The sequence below is a fragment of the Pseudochaenichthys georgianus genome, unplaced genomic scaffold, assembly GCF_902827115.2.
Source record: "Pseudochaenichthys georgianus unplaced genomic scaffold, fPseGeo1.2 scaffold_1364_arrow_ctg1, whole genome shotgun sequence".
Lineage (NCBI taxonomy): Eukaryota > Metazoa > Chordata > Actinopteri > Perciformes > Channichthyidae > Pseudochaenichthys > Pseudochaenichthys georgianus.
This window is the reverse complement of record NW_027262240.1, coordinates 1-13,363: the sequence shown is the minus strand read 5'-3', so window position 1 is coordinate 13,363 and position 13,363 is coordinate 1. Positions and strand designations below refer to the sequence as shown.

Sequence of the window (13,363 nt, the reverse complement as noted above, 5' to 3'; positions counted from 1 at the left end):
TGGCGACTGGTCATGAGGCACAGCCCCAACTAGTGTCAGCAGAAAGTATTACAAAAAAATTCAAAAATATATTTTAAGATCATGTTTAGTCATCTGATTCGTCTGTATATTGCTGTTTTTAGTCTGTGTTCTTCTAATTAGTGTCTACAGTGTTTCAGGTCAAACACTGGTGTGGAAAAGCAGCAGAGTGGTGTTTTTTGTTTTTATAGAAAATTTTATTCAACATACATTTTCCAGCAAAAAGGCAATATACAGGAATAGTTGTCGTACACTGCTGCTACACTGAGGATTTTAAACTGGAAAAGATCAAATTAAGGTATGATTCTGCAAGTCATCTTTGTACTGCACTTTTTAACAAGACAATCCAATGCAGTTAGTTTTGAAAAGAAAAAATAAATCCAAATGTAACAGAAGAAAATCGTCAATGGTACATCAGGAACGCAAAAAAAAAGAGAAAACCCTACACACAAGAAATATGAACACCTGGCTCCTTCTGTACCCAACAACAAAATCACGCGTGCTTCTCTTTAATTTTACACGTTAATATTTTTAAATATACAATTCTTAAATGTTGTCTTTACAGCGCCAGCTATGCGCTATTAGGGGAGCATTCCATCTGTGCTTTAAAAGAAACAAGAGAAATTAATTCATAGGGCTTAAAGTTTTTTTTTTTTTTTTTTCTTACAATGCTGGTTTTGTCTCTAAACAATCCTCAAACCTGTTGTGTCTGCAGCTCCCTAGCAAGCACAGCGCAGTTACCGCTACCAACCACCTGGAGGCGACAGTCAACCAAGAGAGAAGATGACAAAGCTTGTGTGTGTTTAGAGGAGGATGAATGAGAAAGACAAGAAAACCCCCAGAAGAAACAAAAGGAAGAGAAAGTCAAGGGGGTTAATGTCCGTGCATGTGTGTGTTCCTTTAAAAAGTAGCATTGCAACGGAAAAACCAAAACACACATTTGAAGTCCTGAGAAACCTCTGACATTAAGTGCCAACGTGCAAGATGAAATACAGACAAATTTCCTCCTCTTTTTTTTACCCCATTTATTTTTAAACAGATGCTGTGGATTTTAATTTTATTATACAAGATCTGCAAGAAAGAGACAAAAGAAAAAGAATTCTTCCTCCAACAACCAAAAACTAAGTGAGAAAGACTTGCGTGTAAACTTGGAAATACTTGCTTAGTTGCACTAAAAAGGGATGGGAGCAGAAAATATAAAGAACCACATCAGCGCAACTAGTTAGCCTCGGGATGGACGCCATCGGAAAATAAATGACCATCATGCCCTTTCCCCCTCTTTTCTGTCAGTTAGTCCTCGCCCACATCCTTCCATCAAACTCTCCGCCTCTTCAAACAACTTTATTTAAAAACAACCCCCCAAAATAATGTGAAGGGACAAAAGAAGCTGGTGAGTGAGGTGGGAGAACAAAAACTAAGTCTAGAAGTTCATATATATATATTTGTGTATATATATATATATTTTTTATACTGTGTCCCACTTCCTCTCTGCTTATTTTATATTAAAATCAAATTTCATTCCTCCCACTTCTGGAGCAAAAGGAAAAACAAACGGCAGTCACAGGTTTAGAAAGCCAGGGGGAAAACAACAACAATCGAGCAGCCTCGAACATGGAGGGAGACGAAAAAAAAAATCAAATCAAATAAACAACAAAATCAACTGTCAGGAGGTGGTTGGTGCAGTTTATTTTGTGGTTGAAGGATAACCCGTCAGTTGCAGCAAGATCCGAAATCGCTGAAGACATAGTGCCGGTGTAGAGCTGTAGAGGTGTCCAGGCAGGGTGTTAAGTGATGAACACACACATACGCACGCACACAGTCTCACACAAACAAACACGGTTGGTTACAGTCTGTGGTTATGGTGTGTTAAAGTAGGTAGGGAGGAAGGCGGAGCAGGAGGAGGAGGAGGACATAGAGGAAGGGCGGGCTGCTTTTATTTTTTAGTTGTGGATCTTGATTGCTTTCTCCAGGTAGGTGTAGCGACCTCTCTTTGGAGCTTTGTTGAAATGATCCAACCCGAGCCAGGGACGCGGGTGAGACATGTTACCTGGAAGAGAGGTGAGTGCACGTTGAGTCTCCCATTTCAAGATGTAATCGCTGTGATACTGAAAAATATTTGTACACGACCTTAATGTTTAGTGGCAAAACTGGTATTCAAAAATGTTCTTCACATGTGCATTATCTCCTTAGTTAGCATTGCTGTGTTTCCGTTTAACATTGGCCTTAATCTATGCCGTGTTGTGCTTTTATGCGTCTTTAGTAGCCCAAAATGGACAACCCAAACACATCAGAGTCAATGCCGGCTAGTTTTCAGCTAAATCCTACACACTGGACCTTTAACATTTACAGCTTAGTTCCAATAAAGCTTACATCGCTGTGTGGTTACAGTAAAAACTAAGCTTCGTCAGTGCGAACGATGACATTGCTAGCTAGCTAACAGCAGAGATCGGTGCTTGCTGTGAAGGCACGGCAGCAGTGTGAGATTTGAGACGCTAAACTGTCAAAGTTAACCGTGCACGTGTGTTCACAGCGTACGGCATGGGAGAAAACAGAAACACAAGAGTGGCAGTGAATGACGAGCAAAACGCAGTGAAGACTCCTTCACCGAGGTGAAATTCAATGAGTTCACGTTAATTAAGTAAATATATGTATTCTTTCTTTGCAGGGATCAGGAGGAGTCTTCGGTTTGGGAAACACGCTGTAAGTGAAGTAACCACAGCAGCAACGGTTGTGTTTACATCAAAAGCAGTAAATACCTGGCTGTTCAAAGTCCTTCAGGTTGACCTCGTACTCGTCTTCAGTGATGTACTGATGCCGGCCCATCATCACTATCGCAAACTTGAACTGAGAAAGAAAGCACAGAAATGCACGTTACTTCACAGCCCGACTTCTTTTACCTGCAGGAAACGCAGAGTACATTCTGCCACACTGCATGTTGAACATCTTTGTGTAACATATGGAAACGTCCTTTTCATAGTACTAGAACCGTTACAATGACAGCACAGTGACATTTGTGACAAGTATTCACAGTAAAAAGAAAATTGTATTTTTTCAGCGGTTGTGCCAACGGAGCGTGGAGTCGTACCTTCTCAAATTCTTTCTCCTGAAGGTCCAGCATGGTCTGGATCCTCCTCATCACCTCCCGGAAAGACTCACCCTGCAGGGAGAAGAGCAAAGGGTTAGTAACTGAGTAATGAGTCGTGTTAAATATAAATGAGAGCAAAACGGAGGTAATTGTGGACCAAATGGTGATGTCCCTTCCATTGACCCGGGTTCCCTGCCTCAGTATGCAAAACCCATGGTCACACATCTGGGTGTCAAAATCAACAGTGCTTTTAAATTAGATAAACTCTGTGGTTAAATCCAGTTTTTATCACTTGAGGCTCCTGTCCAAAATCAAACTGGTGTTATCCTTTTTAAACTTTGAGTGTGTAATTCATGCCTTTGTTTCAACTCGTTTAGATTACTGTAAGGCACTTCATGCCGGCCTAAATAAGACTTCGCTGGCCCGCCTGCAGCTTGTACAAAACGCTGCGGCGCGGCTGCTTACAGGAACCCGCAAGTTTGACCACATCACACCAGTTCTGGCTTCCCTCCACTGGCTTCCTGTCCATTTTAGAGTCCATTTTAAAATGTTATTGTTTGTACCCAGAGTACATCTCCGACCTCTTACAGGTGTACACCCCCTCAAGGGCTTTGAGGTCGGCTGATCAGCTGGAAGTCCCGCCTAAAGACCCACCTCTTTTCCTTCGCTTACTTCATACCTATTTGTATGCTTTTACTGTCTGTCCAGAGCCTTTATGTGCCTTGTATTTATTCTTATGTGTGCTTTTTATCTTTTCTTATGTGTGCCTTTTATCTATTCGTGTAATATTAGATTTTATTATAATGTTATGTTCATTGTGAAGCACTTTGGCAAACCCTCTGTTTTTAAACTGTGCTATATAAATAAAGTGGATTGGATTAAATAGACCAGAAACTGTCTTTCAAAAGGTTAAAACAACAACACAATAACACACACACCTGTCTGATCTTCAGCAAGAACGGGATCCCGAAGGTGCCGAAGACCTCCTTGTGGAAGTGAGCAACAGGGATGAGCATCTCGTTGTCTTTGTCCAACTCCACCTGGTCCAAAGGAATCTCCTGAGAGAGGGAAGACAAAAGGAAGAGTGAGAAAAGAGAAAACATTTAGTCAACGTGGTGCAGGCTAAATATTTTATTTGTTGACCTCGGCTGGTTAACCAGTTAAGCCCCGAGCCTGTTTTCCATGACATGCCTAGAACAAATGACTATATCTTCACTTCTTTGTGCAGATCCGATAAGTAAGAAGGCTATTTTACCGAGAGTTCTGTGCTAAGTGCGTTAGCATTTTTTCACTCCGGGCTAATTCAGAGCCTTTGTTATTACCCTTGTGTTTCGTTTAGCTAAAAATGGTTAATATTGTCTGAGTCTCTTCCCGTTAAGTGATTATGACACATTCATAGTTTATTAAATCTTAAGCCCTCAGACGCTGTTTATTGCAAGATGTTGCGTACCATGCCCCCGGTACATGGGGCTTAACTGGTTCAAGTTTGGTCGGTAAACCAGATATTTATTAATCCTTTATTCTAACTTCAACTACTTTAACAATTGTAATTTAATTATAAAAAACCAAAACTAATACTAATAATAATAATAATGTTGGATCAAGAAAAACAAATAAGAAATGTCAATGTAACTGTTCAACTTTAAGAGTACATGTGGCAATTAAAATGTTTAAGCAAATGAATCAACTAAAACCAGGATAAGTAGAAGTGTAAAAGGATGAAATATACATTTTAAATTGCCCAAAGGAAAAAAGAGAAGTAACATTTAGTATGTTTAGTATTTTATGCCAAGTTGCAGGTATATGAGAAAAGGGCCCACGTGAAACTACATTTTTAAGGGTGTTAAAAAAACAGTAAGGCCTTAAAAATAAACAAGTGAATCAAACTTTAAGCGAGAAGAGTTCAGCACTTCAGATTGGTTCAAAAATGTAACTTATAAAAAGATTGTTTTGAAAAAGTAAAACCAAGCCAATGTTGCCAGCTACCCGGATCAAGACAAACAGTTTCAGTGAGATCCTGGTAAGTGACTGAATGAGGAAAATGACGAAAAAATAAAACTAATTTGAAAAGCGGGCAACGCGTCAGACACACATACCTCTATTCTGAAGGTGCGGCTGGCGGCCGGAGATAAACATTCTAGCAGCTCGTCCTCCTGGTGAACTCCGATGATTTTATAGCTTACTATCTCTAACAGCCTGCAGGGGGAGGAAGAGGAGGATTAATACTCTACTGCAGCTTCTGAAAGGAAAACAGATTTCTCAGAGCATAGAATCAGGGGGTAACCGAAACATTGGTCTGCAAAAATAATCATTTGAAGCCGATATCAAAAGACCTAGAGCGTTTGAAGACTACACCTTTATAACAATGATGAGTCTCCAAGCTTTGAGTGGGTAACACTGGTATTGCCAGGGCATGATTCAAAACTATTTATTACATCTTTAAATACAAACGGTTTTCTTTTGTGATCACTCAACTGTGACGGTACATAGTAAAGGTCGTTTTGAGGTGTTGAGAAAACCAGCTGATATCTCGTTTCTCACTACACTTTACATTTTTTGGGAAACCACAGTAGAATTTTTGCTGAAAGTGATCCTTGTTTGGACTCTGGAGGTTTATGCTACAGGATGCTGCTTCACAATACAGTCAGTAGTATCATTTCATTGAAAGCAGTGACCTAAAGTATTATGGCTGCATTCATGAAAACTGTAGCAATACATTTAAACACGTCACACACACACACACACACACACACACACACACACACACACACACACACTCCAGCAGGGTGTATACCTCAGCTTGTCAGAGCCCTTTTCAGAGAGCTCCACTGCCTTTTTACATTCTTCCAACAGGTCCCGCACACAGCCGTGCTTGTCAGGGTAGAGGGTGATCTCCTGCAACACACACAGTTCAAATCATTTGCTCGACACACAAACCATTTGATGAATGTGTAGTTCCTCTCGGGGAGTGTGAGTGTTAGGTTGTGTGTTTCTCACCTCCTCTCTGAACTGGCTGTTGAGCCATATGGATTTAAAACTCCTCCTGTTCTCAAAGTCTGTGATCTTCATCTTTAACTGTGAACAAAAGAAACAGACCATCAGATGGAAGTTTTGCATCCAGGGAGTGGCAGCAGCACTCGGTGGTTAAATGCGTTTCCATCATTCAGATCTAAATGAGATGTGTGGTGCAACCGTGTGCACATAATACAGTATTTTCTATCGTCAGGAGGATTTCCCATGCATGCCTATTAGGGATGGGAATTTGAAAGCAAATGTATATTCGAATATTCGACCCCCCAAAAAACAGTTAACCGAAATGTACATATCCTATTAAAAAAAAAAATGGGTAAAAAGTTACAATAACTTTTGGAAATAAATAAATACATGTTCAAATAAGTATAGAAACCAAGTCTAATGTATTGAACTGGTGATCACAGTTTGACAGCTATAGGCTTACAGCTTTCATGTGCGGAGGCGATTCACAATCGAGCCCAGCTGTAGAGAAGACCCTCTCAGCTGGAACCGAGGTTGCGGGTATAGCAAGGTATAGCATGTATATAAGTTTAATTTGGCATAGTTTGACCTCTACACCGCACTCACTAACCTGGTCGAAGTATTTCCACACATTACTCCTTGACGCCATGTCTGTTGTGTAGGACTCTTCTTAGAGTGTAAATAATTACCAGACTATGACTGGTAAAATATGTTGAATACCGGCAAAACTAAATCTCTCCTGTTAAAATGTCTATGCACTTTGCCGCCACACACGGTTGCCAAGCAGCGCTTATTGTTGTTTAGGCTGACCACTCATGTGTCGCGAGTGTTGACAGGGGGCGGGGGAGCACGCTCATGAACTGTTAGCGCCGGAACCTCGCAACGGCTGCGGAGCTCATTTGCGCCGCATAAGATGAGGTTTGAGTCTGCGTAATCTGCGTGTAGGGAGGGGCCGCAGCCATATCATTGGCTAGAACTATAGATCTGATGGATTTGGACATAAACGCGAGTGAAGTCTAACCGGACGCGAGAGAGAGAGAGAGATCAGCACCTGCAGCTCTGCCCGCTGTGAGGGGCCGGTGAGCGGAGCAAAACACACCTTTAGACCCAACACACTTAGCTATGGCACGGTCGTATACATTGAATTATTCAATTTGATCATAATCAACTTAGGCATCCCTCCCAAAAAAATAAAAAACTCTTATTCGAATACCTGAATAATTTCGAATATTCTAATAATCGTTCCCATCCGTAATGCGTATCTGCACAGCTTTAACTAAAAACGTAAAACCGCAAGAGAGACTCGAGGATACAACTGCATTAATAAGAAAATAAATAACTGACAGGCCAGGTATTTCTACCTCCCATAGCTTTGTTAATACAGCTAGGCCCTTCACAACAAATTAAGTCGCATTCAAATCAGCATATGGCAGGAGAGGACAGCTGCCTGTTGGAATATCTACTGGTTTGTCATCAAGTGTCAAGTGTGATGCACTGCCTCGACGACTTTCAGAAATAGCAGAAAAGCAGTTTGACTAGTGAGAAAAACTATAAAGCATCAATGACATCACATTCTGACAGGAGATTCAATCGTTTTAGGGGGGGGGGAAATGCACGAGGGGAGATATTTATGAATATCAACCAAATTGTTTCTGTAAAAAATGACCATCACTAGACCAACAATACAAAAGGTCAAACATGTTACATAAACTACTAAAATGCGGAAAAACCACCCTATTTCGAACAAGGTCTGAATGAAACACGATGAGCAACATGAACAAGTGTGAAAAATAACAGATTTAAAAAGTAAAAAGACAGAGTAAAGAAAATGCTTAAAACATTTAAGCTGCATTTTAGCACAACAGCAGCCGTCTTGGGCCAACAGATACTTCCAAGAACATACGGGAAAGCAAACCAATAATGCTAAAACACAACACCTGAGAGCGGGCAGACTCCTACCTGCTGATAGTAGAGTTTCTTGGGCTGCCGTGGTTTGAAGAACTGCAGCAGGTCCCGCAGCGTTCCCTCATAGTTGTGTCTGAGAGGATTTCCTGGACCGTCCCTGTACCTGGCCACCACACCACCAGGCAGGGGGGAAGACAACCCAGGGGGGAGAGAGGGAAGACAGCAGAGAGAGAGAGGGGGAGGAACAAAGAAGAGATGAAGGAGCAGAGAAGGGAGGCAAGGAGAGGTGGGTGAACGGGAGGGGAAGACGAAAAAATTCAGAGAAGATGCAGAGAGGCAGAAGAGAGGCGGGAGGGAGGCAGAGTGGGAGGAGTTAGAGGAAAACAACAAAGAAAGGTGGGGGGGGGACAGGTTACGCAACATTTCTACTGACAGCTGCAAGTAGTCAAATCAAAGGCAAACATCACACAAGCTGTGAGAAGGACAACAGCATATACAAGAGCACTCAAACGTCACACAATAAGTGTCGTGGTATGGACTTATGTCGCATAATGCACCAATATTAGTATTTCAGGAACGTCTAATATATGATATCCATTGGGATATTTCTGCCCATGTAGCATGAACATGTTACAACAGCACATTTCTATTAACCATAGAGCCACATTTAAAGTAAGTTAATGCTTTGGAAATAGCGATAATCAGCCCACATTTTAAGCCATAAGCATGATTGGTCAATGGGGAAGTAGTGTACTAAAAACTCCATAAACGCATGCTGTATTTTCATTCCCCCCAAATCAACAAATGGTAGGAATGACTGAACAGTATTGTGTTTAAAAAAGGTCAACAATAGTGATCAGGGTTTTCAATTATGTATGTTTGCTGCTACTGATAACATCTATTTAGAACATTTTATAGTTAGTGGTGTAAATAAGGAATATATCATGAAACTCTAATCCCTGAACATTTTTAAGTTAAGACTTAAAAAAAAGTGTAAATAATCAGGAAATAGAGCTCAAGGAAGACCTATCTGACATGTTGGAAAAAGCATTCGGACCCTTAAGTTGAGTAAAATATTTAAACCAAGCTAAAATAATATATATACAAGTTTTAAATCCTGCATTAATGATGTTACTTAGGTAAAAGTAAGTAAGTATAATCTGCAAAACGTGGATGAGACAAGCCTCCTACCCCTGTGACTTGAAGAACTGCAGCAGCATGGGATCTGTGTTCAGCCTCTGTGCTACTGTCTTGGCCACCTGACAAAAGACAAACAACAAAAAAAACATTACAAGTGGAAATCAGCTCAGCCTGTCAGAACTCACCTGGGTCTTACAAGTGAAACGCCAACAGACTACAGGGAGCAAGAACCCATTAAAGATAAGCTGAGACGTGGCATGGTTAAAGCATTCAGGGCACGAAGTATATAGAGAGGCGAAGTCCCTCCCTTTCCGGGGGAACTCCATGGGACCTTATTTCTGAAAAAGTATGTATTGAAGTCAATGGAGAGAGAAAGATTATCTTTTGATCCCGTTTGAATTGTGCCACGAATTACACATACAGGGTTCCCACGCTTGCCTTGAAAAATGTTTCCATACTACCTCCTGATTTTCCAGGTACCATATTAAGTGATGATCTATAGACCCCTGAAGCTTGTGAAGTGTGACCTGACCATCTTCATGACCCAGCGAATCTCTGCTTCAAATACAGCTTGGCTTGAAAAAAATGTTTTCCCCTGAGCTCCAGAGCCTTTTTCCGTAGGCTGTTCACTGCTGGTACTGGGCACCTGACTGTCACTTTCGATATCCTGGCTTGTTGGGCCGCTTCTTCCCTCTCCTGTTTTTGTAGTCAAGAAATCTGTCATTCTTCTTTCATTATTTAGCTGTCCAGCTAACTTGGTGTGGGTTTGTCCTTTTGATTGGCTCTTGAGGGAAGCGACCCCCATATTGCTGATGTCAAATGACTTGCGGCAAACTTGCAATAAGCCTTGTGGACATCTCCTCCTGGTACCTCTCCAATCCAGTCCTTGTATTGAGAGTCATCTTTCCAATGTGACTTGAATCTGCCGCGTGTCATTGTCACTCACTCCCGTAATGCATCACACATTTGAGATTATGAGTCTTACTAATGAACCTAAAAGGGAAAACATAAGGCTGGTTCCCCTGTGGTTCCTCAGTACAGCAACCCCACTAGTAAGCTTAGCTTAACAGTATAGATGTATAGAATCAGTCTAGGCATGATAAATGATTTTTCAAAAATGTCTCACCCCAAATGTTCCTATTTACTAGTATAATTTTTTTTAAGAAAAAAAAAACGAAAAATCACAAAAAAGCTAAAAGTAGATATGAGAATGAATGTTACAAAATGTATCAAGACTATACTATTCATGTCAACTAGTATAGAAGTAATGTCACGGCCTAATGTGAAAATGTATTGGTAGTTAGCTAGCAATGCAAGCTAGCCAACACCAGCTAGTTAGTTAGCAAACTGAATGTTGGCTAGCAAGATTGCACTCCATGTGCTTGCTAACCATCATTAACAAATCCAAATTCAAAACAAACTCAAGTTGCTAGCTAGTTAGCAAGATTGCACTGCTTACTAACTAACGTTGATAAACCCAAGTTTACCACAGTTAAACACAGCTACTTACATTTGAGGATAAACTTGCATAAGAAGTTTCATTGTAGATGTCAAGGCTCCCGTGTTGGCTGGGAAACGCATGTATTTGACCCTTCTATTGAGATCGCGAGTAACGTTATTATTCCTGAAGTCCACCAATCCGAAACTATACTTTTAAAGTCCATATCACCAAGTTGCCTGCATCAAATTCCAACATCCAATATACCATATAGGATGCCAAGAGCATGCTCTACAACATGGGATCATCCATTTCTATCTACAGTAAAAGCTGTTCACATGTAAAGTGTTTTTATAAACTCATCTTAATTCTGTGCTCAATAGTTTCATTTTATTACTATTTTACACCTCATCCAATAACAATTTCCAGGACAACTGTTTCTATTTCCATGTAAGTGTTCACTTTTGCTCAGTTTCCATGACTTCTCCATACCTGGAAAATGAAAAAATGAATTCCATGTTTTCCATGTACCGTGGGAACCCTGACATATGATGCGGGACCGGGATTTGTAGTCTTTCTAGTTGCGTATTTTTCATAGTCTTATATTTCAACAGTTTTACGACAAACTGACTTTTTTGACGTGGGAAAGATTTTTTAAGATTGACAAACATATGTGTAATTCGTGGCACAATTCAAATGGGATCTCTCCCCATTGACTTCAATACATAATCTTTCCGAAATAAGGTCCCATGGGTTGGAAGTAGATGAGCGGGACTTCGCCTCTATAGCCTTTGTACATATTCATACGGCAGCAAATTACTAAAAATAAATAACAGGGCTTTTGACTCGTCAGATAAATATTGGGTTGTATTACTCCATTACTTCAGTGAACGAGGAACGACGATGGATTTAATTCTTTAACAACAAAAACATTTATCAACTCTTATGACACGTGTTTGTTTCGGTCTTTTTTAAATCAACATTAAGCACGTTAAGCTGATACAAACGGTGAAATCACTACCTTTTCACCCCGTCACGTCAAACATTAACTCATAAAGCTCTTACCTGAAAGTAGTTCATGCGGTTGGACAGCGTGACGACAAAGCCCGGGTCGTTGTGGATGGTCTTGTCACAGAAGATGACGTCCACCCGGTGGTAGAGATCCCGGAAGTAGTCCTTGGCCGTCGGCAGGTCGCTGCTGTCGCTCTCTGGGTCGTCCCTGCAAGATGAAAGTAGGAGCATTGATTGATTGGAGATGTAGAACATGCCAGGTTTACAGGAGAGGGTTGGACCAAAGTCAAAAAATGTGACAGGCTGAGAGAAAATTAAAAAGGTATAAAACAATAGCAGGACCAAGACAAACAGACTAGAGTCGACAGTCCTGACAACATTTCTAAACAAGTACTTCCTCCATTTAAAACACGTGAGCAACATAAACACTTTTCTATTGAAAAATATTTTACTTTTTTTTTTTAAACCATGGATGTGTAATTTTTTATTATCATGTGATTGCCTCGTCATTTAATATGTTAGTCTACTTACTTTATGTCTGCCTTTGTGTCTGCACTTTCCCTTTGCTGAACACTGGAAATGTCGCCGCTGTGGGACAAATAAAGGATTTCTGATTCCGCTACGTCTCCGTTTTTTCTATGCATTTTATTACAAATACCAGAGAGAAATAGTTCCTCCATCTCACTGGTAGCATAACAAACAGTACTATAATGAAATCATAGAAGTTCAGGGTAAAGGGATGAAACGCGAGCTCTTTTTACAGTCATTGTTACTTGTCTCAGAAAGCATGATGACGGCAAACCCTTCCTCATGCATTCCGACGCTAGCAGCTGTCAGTTAGCACTTCTAGCAGTTAACAACTCCATACGTTTAAAGTCTACACGTTCACCCTGTTGCAACGTTTTAAAAATAGCAAAATAACTCAGTTGTGAAGCTGTCAAAATATATTGTGATCGAATTAGCTCACACTTTACACCACAAATGTAAAACACACATCAAATAAAGTCTTACTTCTGGAAGACGATGATGTCCCCGTCCATGAGCTCATCCAGGGCCTTGTCCAGAGAGACATCGTAGTCCTGTATCCGCTCTGTTAGGTTGGGCTTTACTTCCTGCGAGACACAAGGCATCATGGGAAACTTAGTTAAAATCTACGGCCTAAGGGTGTTTGGGTTTGGATGTGTAAACGCAAACAAAAAACAGTCTAGTGAGAAAAAGAGATGCTGTATTTGACAGTGTGAACAGCAGAGTGTGTGAGGCAGTTGGTGTTACAATACAAGAGCGACCAAGTGAGAGAAAGATGGAGAAATGTGCCACTAAATAAATATATCACCTCATAGAGGATAAGGCTAGTTTCCTGCTGAAACCCGGCTCTCTCACACATGACTGGTAGAAGGTCTCCTGGAAGAAAAGAGACACACAAATATGATTTAATAAATAAGTTGAAGCCATTTTTAGCTAAATTACTACAGTGAGTTAAGCTTCAAATAGACTTGGACCACTTACTTATTTTGCAGGATATAGGTGTGTAGATATGTCCACAATAATTTAAGCTTCTGGTTTTGGGGTCGTACATCTTCAAGAACAACATGACATCATCTAAAAGGAAAAGAGGCAAGGACATTGTTACAACAAAAGGTGGGAAACATGTCAAAGAGTTACTTTAATGAGTTTTTCAAATTGAAAACTATGCACGCAAAAAGAACTTCAGACGTTCAGACGTCTACTCAAGTCGGTTAGAAACAGTTGCAACTCAATTCTACGGAGCGTCA

General features: G+C 40.6%; 1 protein-coding gene across 1 annotated transcript; it reads right to left on the bottom strand.

Annotated features, from left to right (window-relative positions):
* Nucleotides 1–193: 193 nt before the first annotated feature.
* LOC117440981 (ubiquitin carboxyl-terminal hydrolase 7-like) lies at nucleotides 194–13,190 on the bottom strand (the record flags this gene model as incomplete). The annotated part of the gene is made up of 14 exons (XM_034077182.1): nucleotides 194–2,065; nucleotides 2,775–2,862; nucleotides 3,104–3,175; nucleotides 4,042–4,161; nucleotides 5,200–5,299; nucleotides 5,898–5,998; nucleotides 6,101–6,178; nucleotides 8,057–8,165; nucleotides 9,194–9,261; nucleotides 11,646–11,799; nucleotides 12,123–12,179; nucleotides 12,603–12,703; nucleotides 12,925–12,992; nucleotides 13,098–13,190. Coding segments are annotated over 14 exons (1,316 nt in total), but the record flags the coding sequence as incomplete, so codon positions are not given.
* Nucleotides 13,191–13,363: the final 173 nt, after the last annotated feature.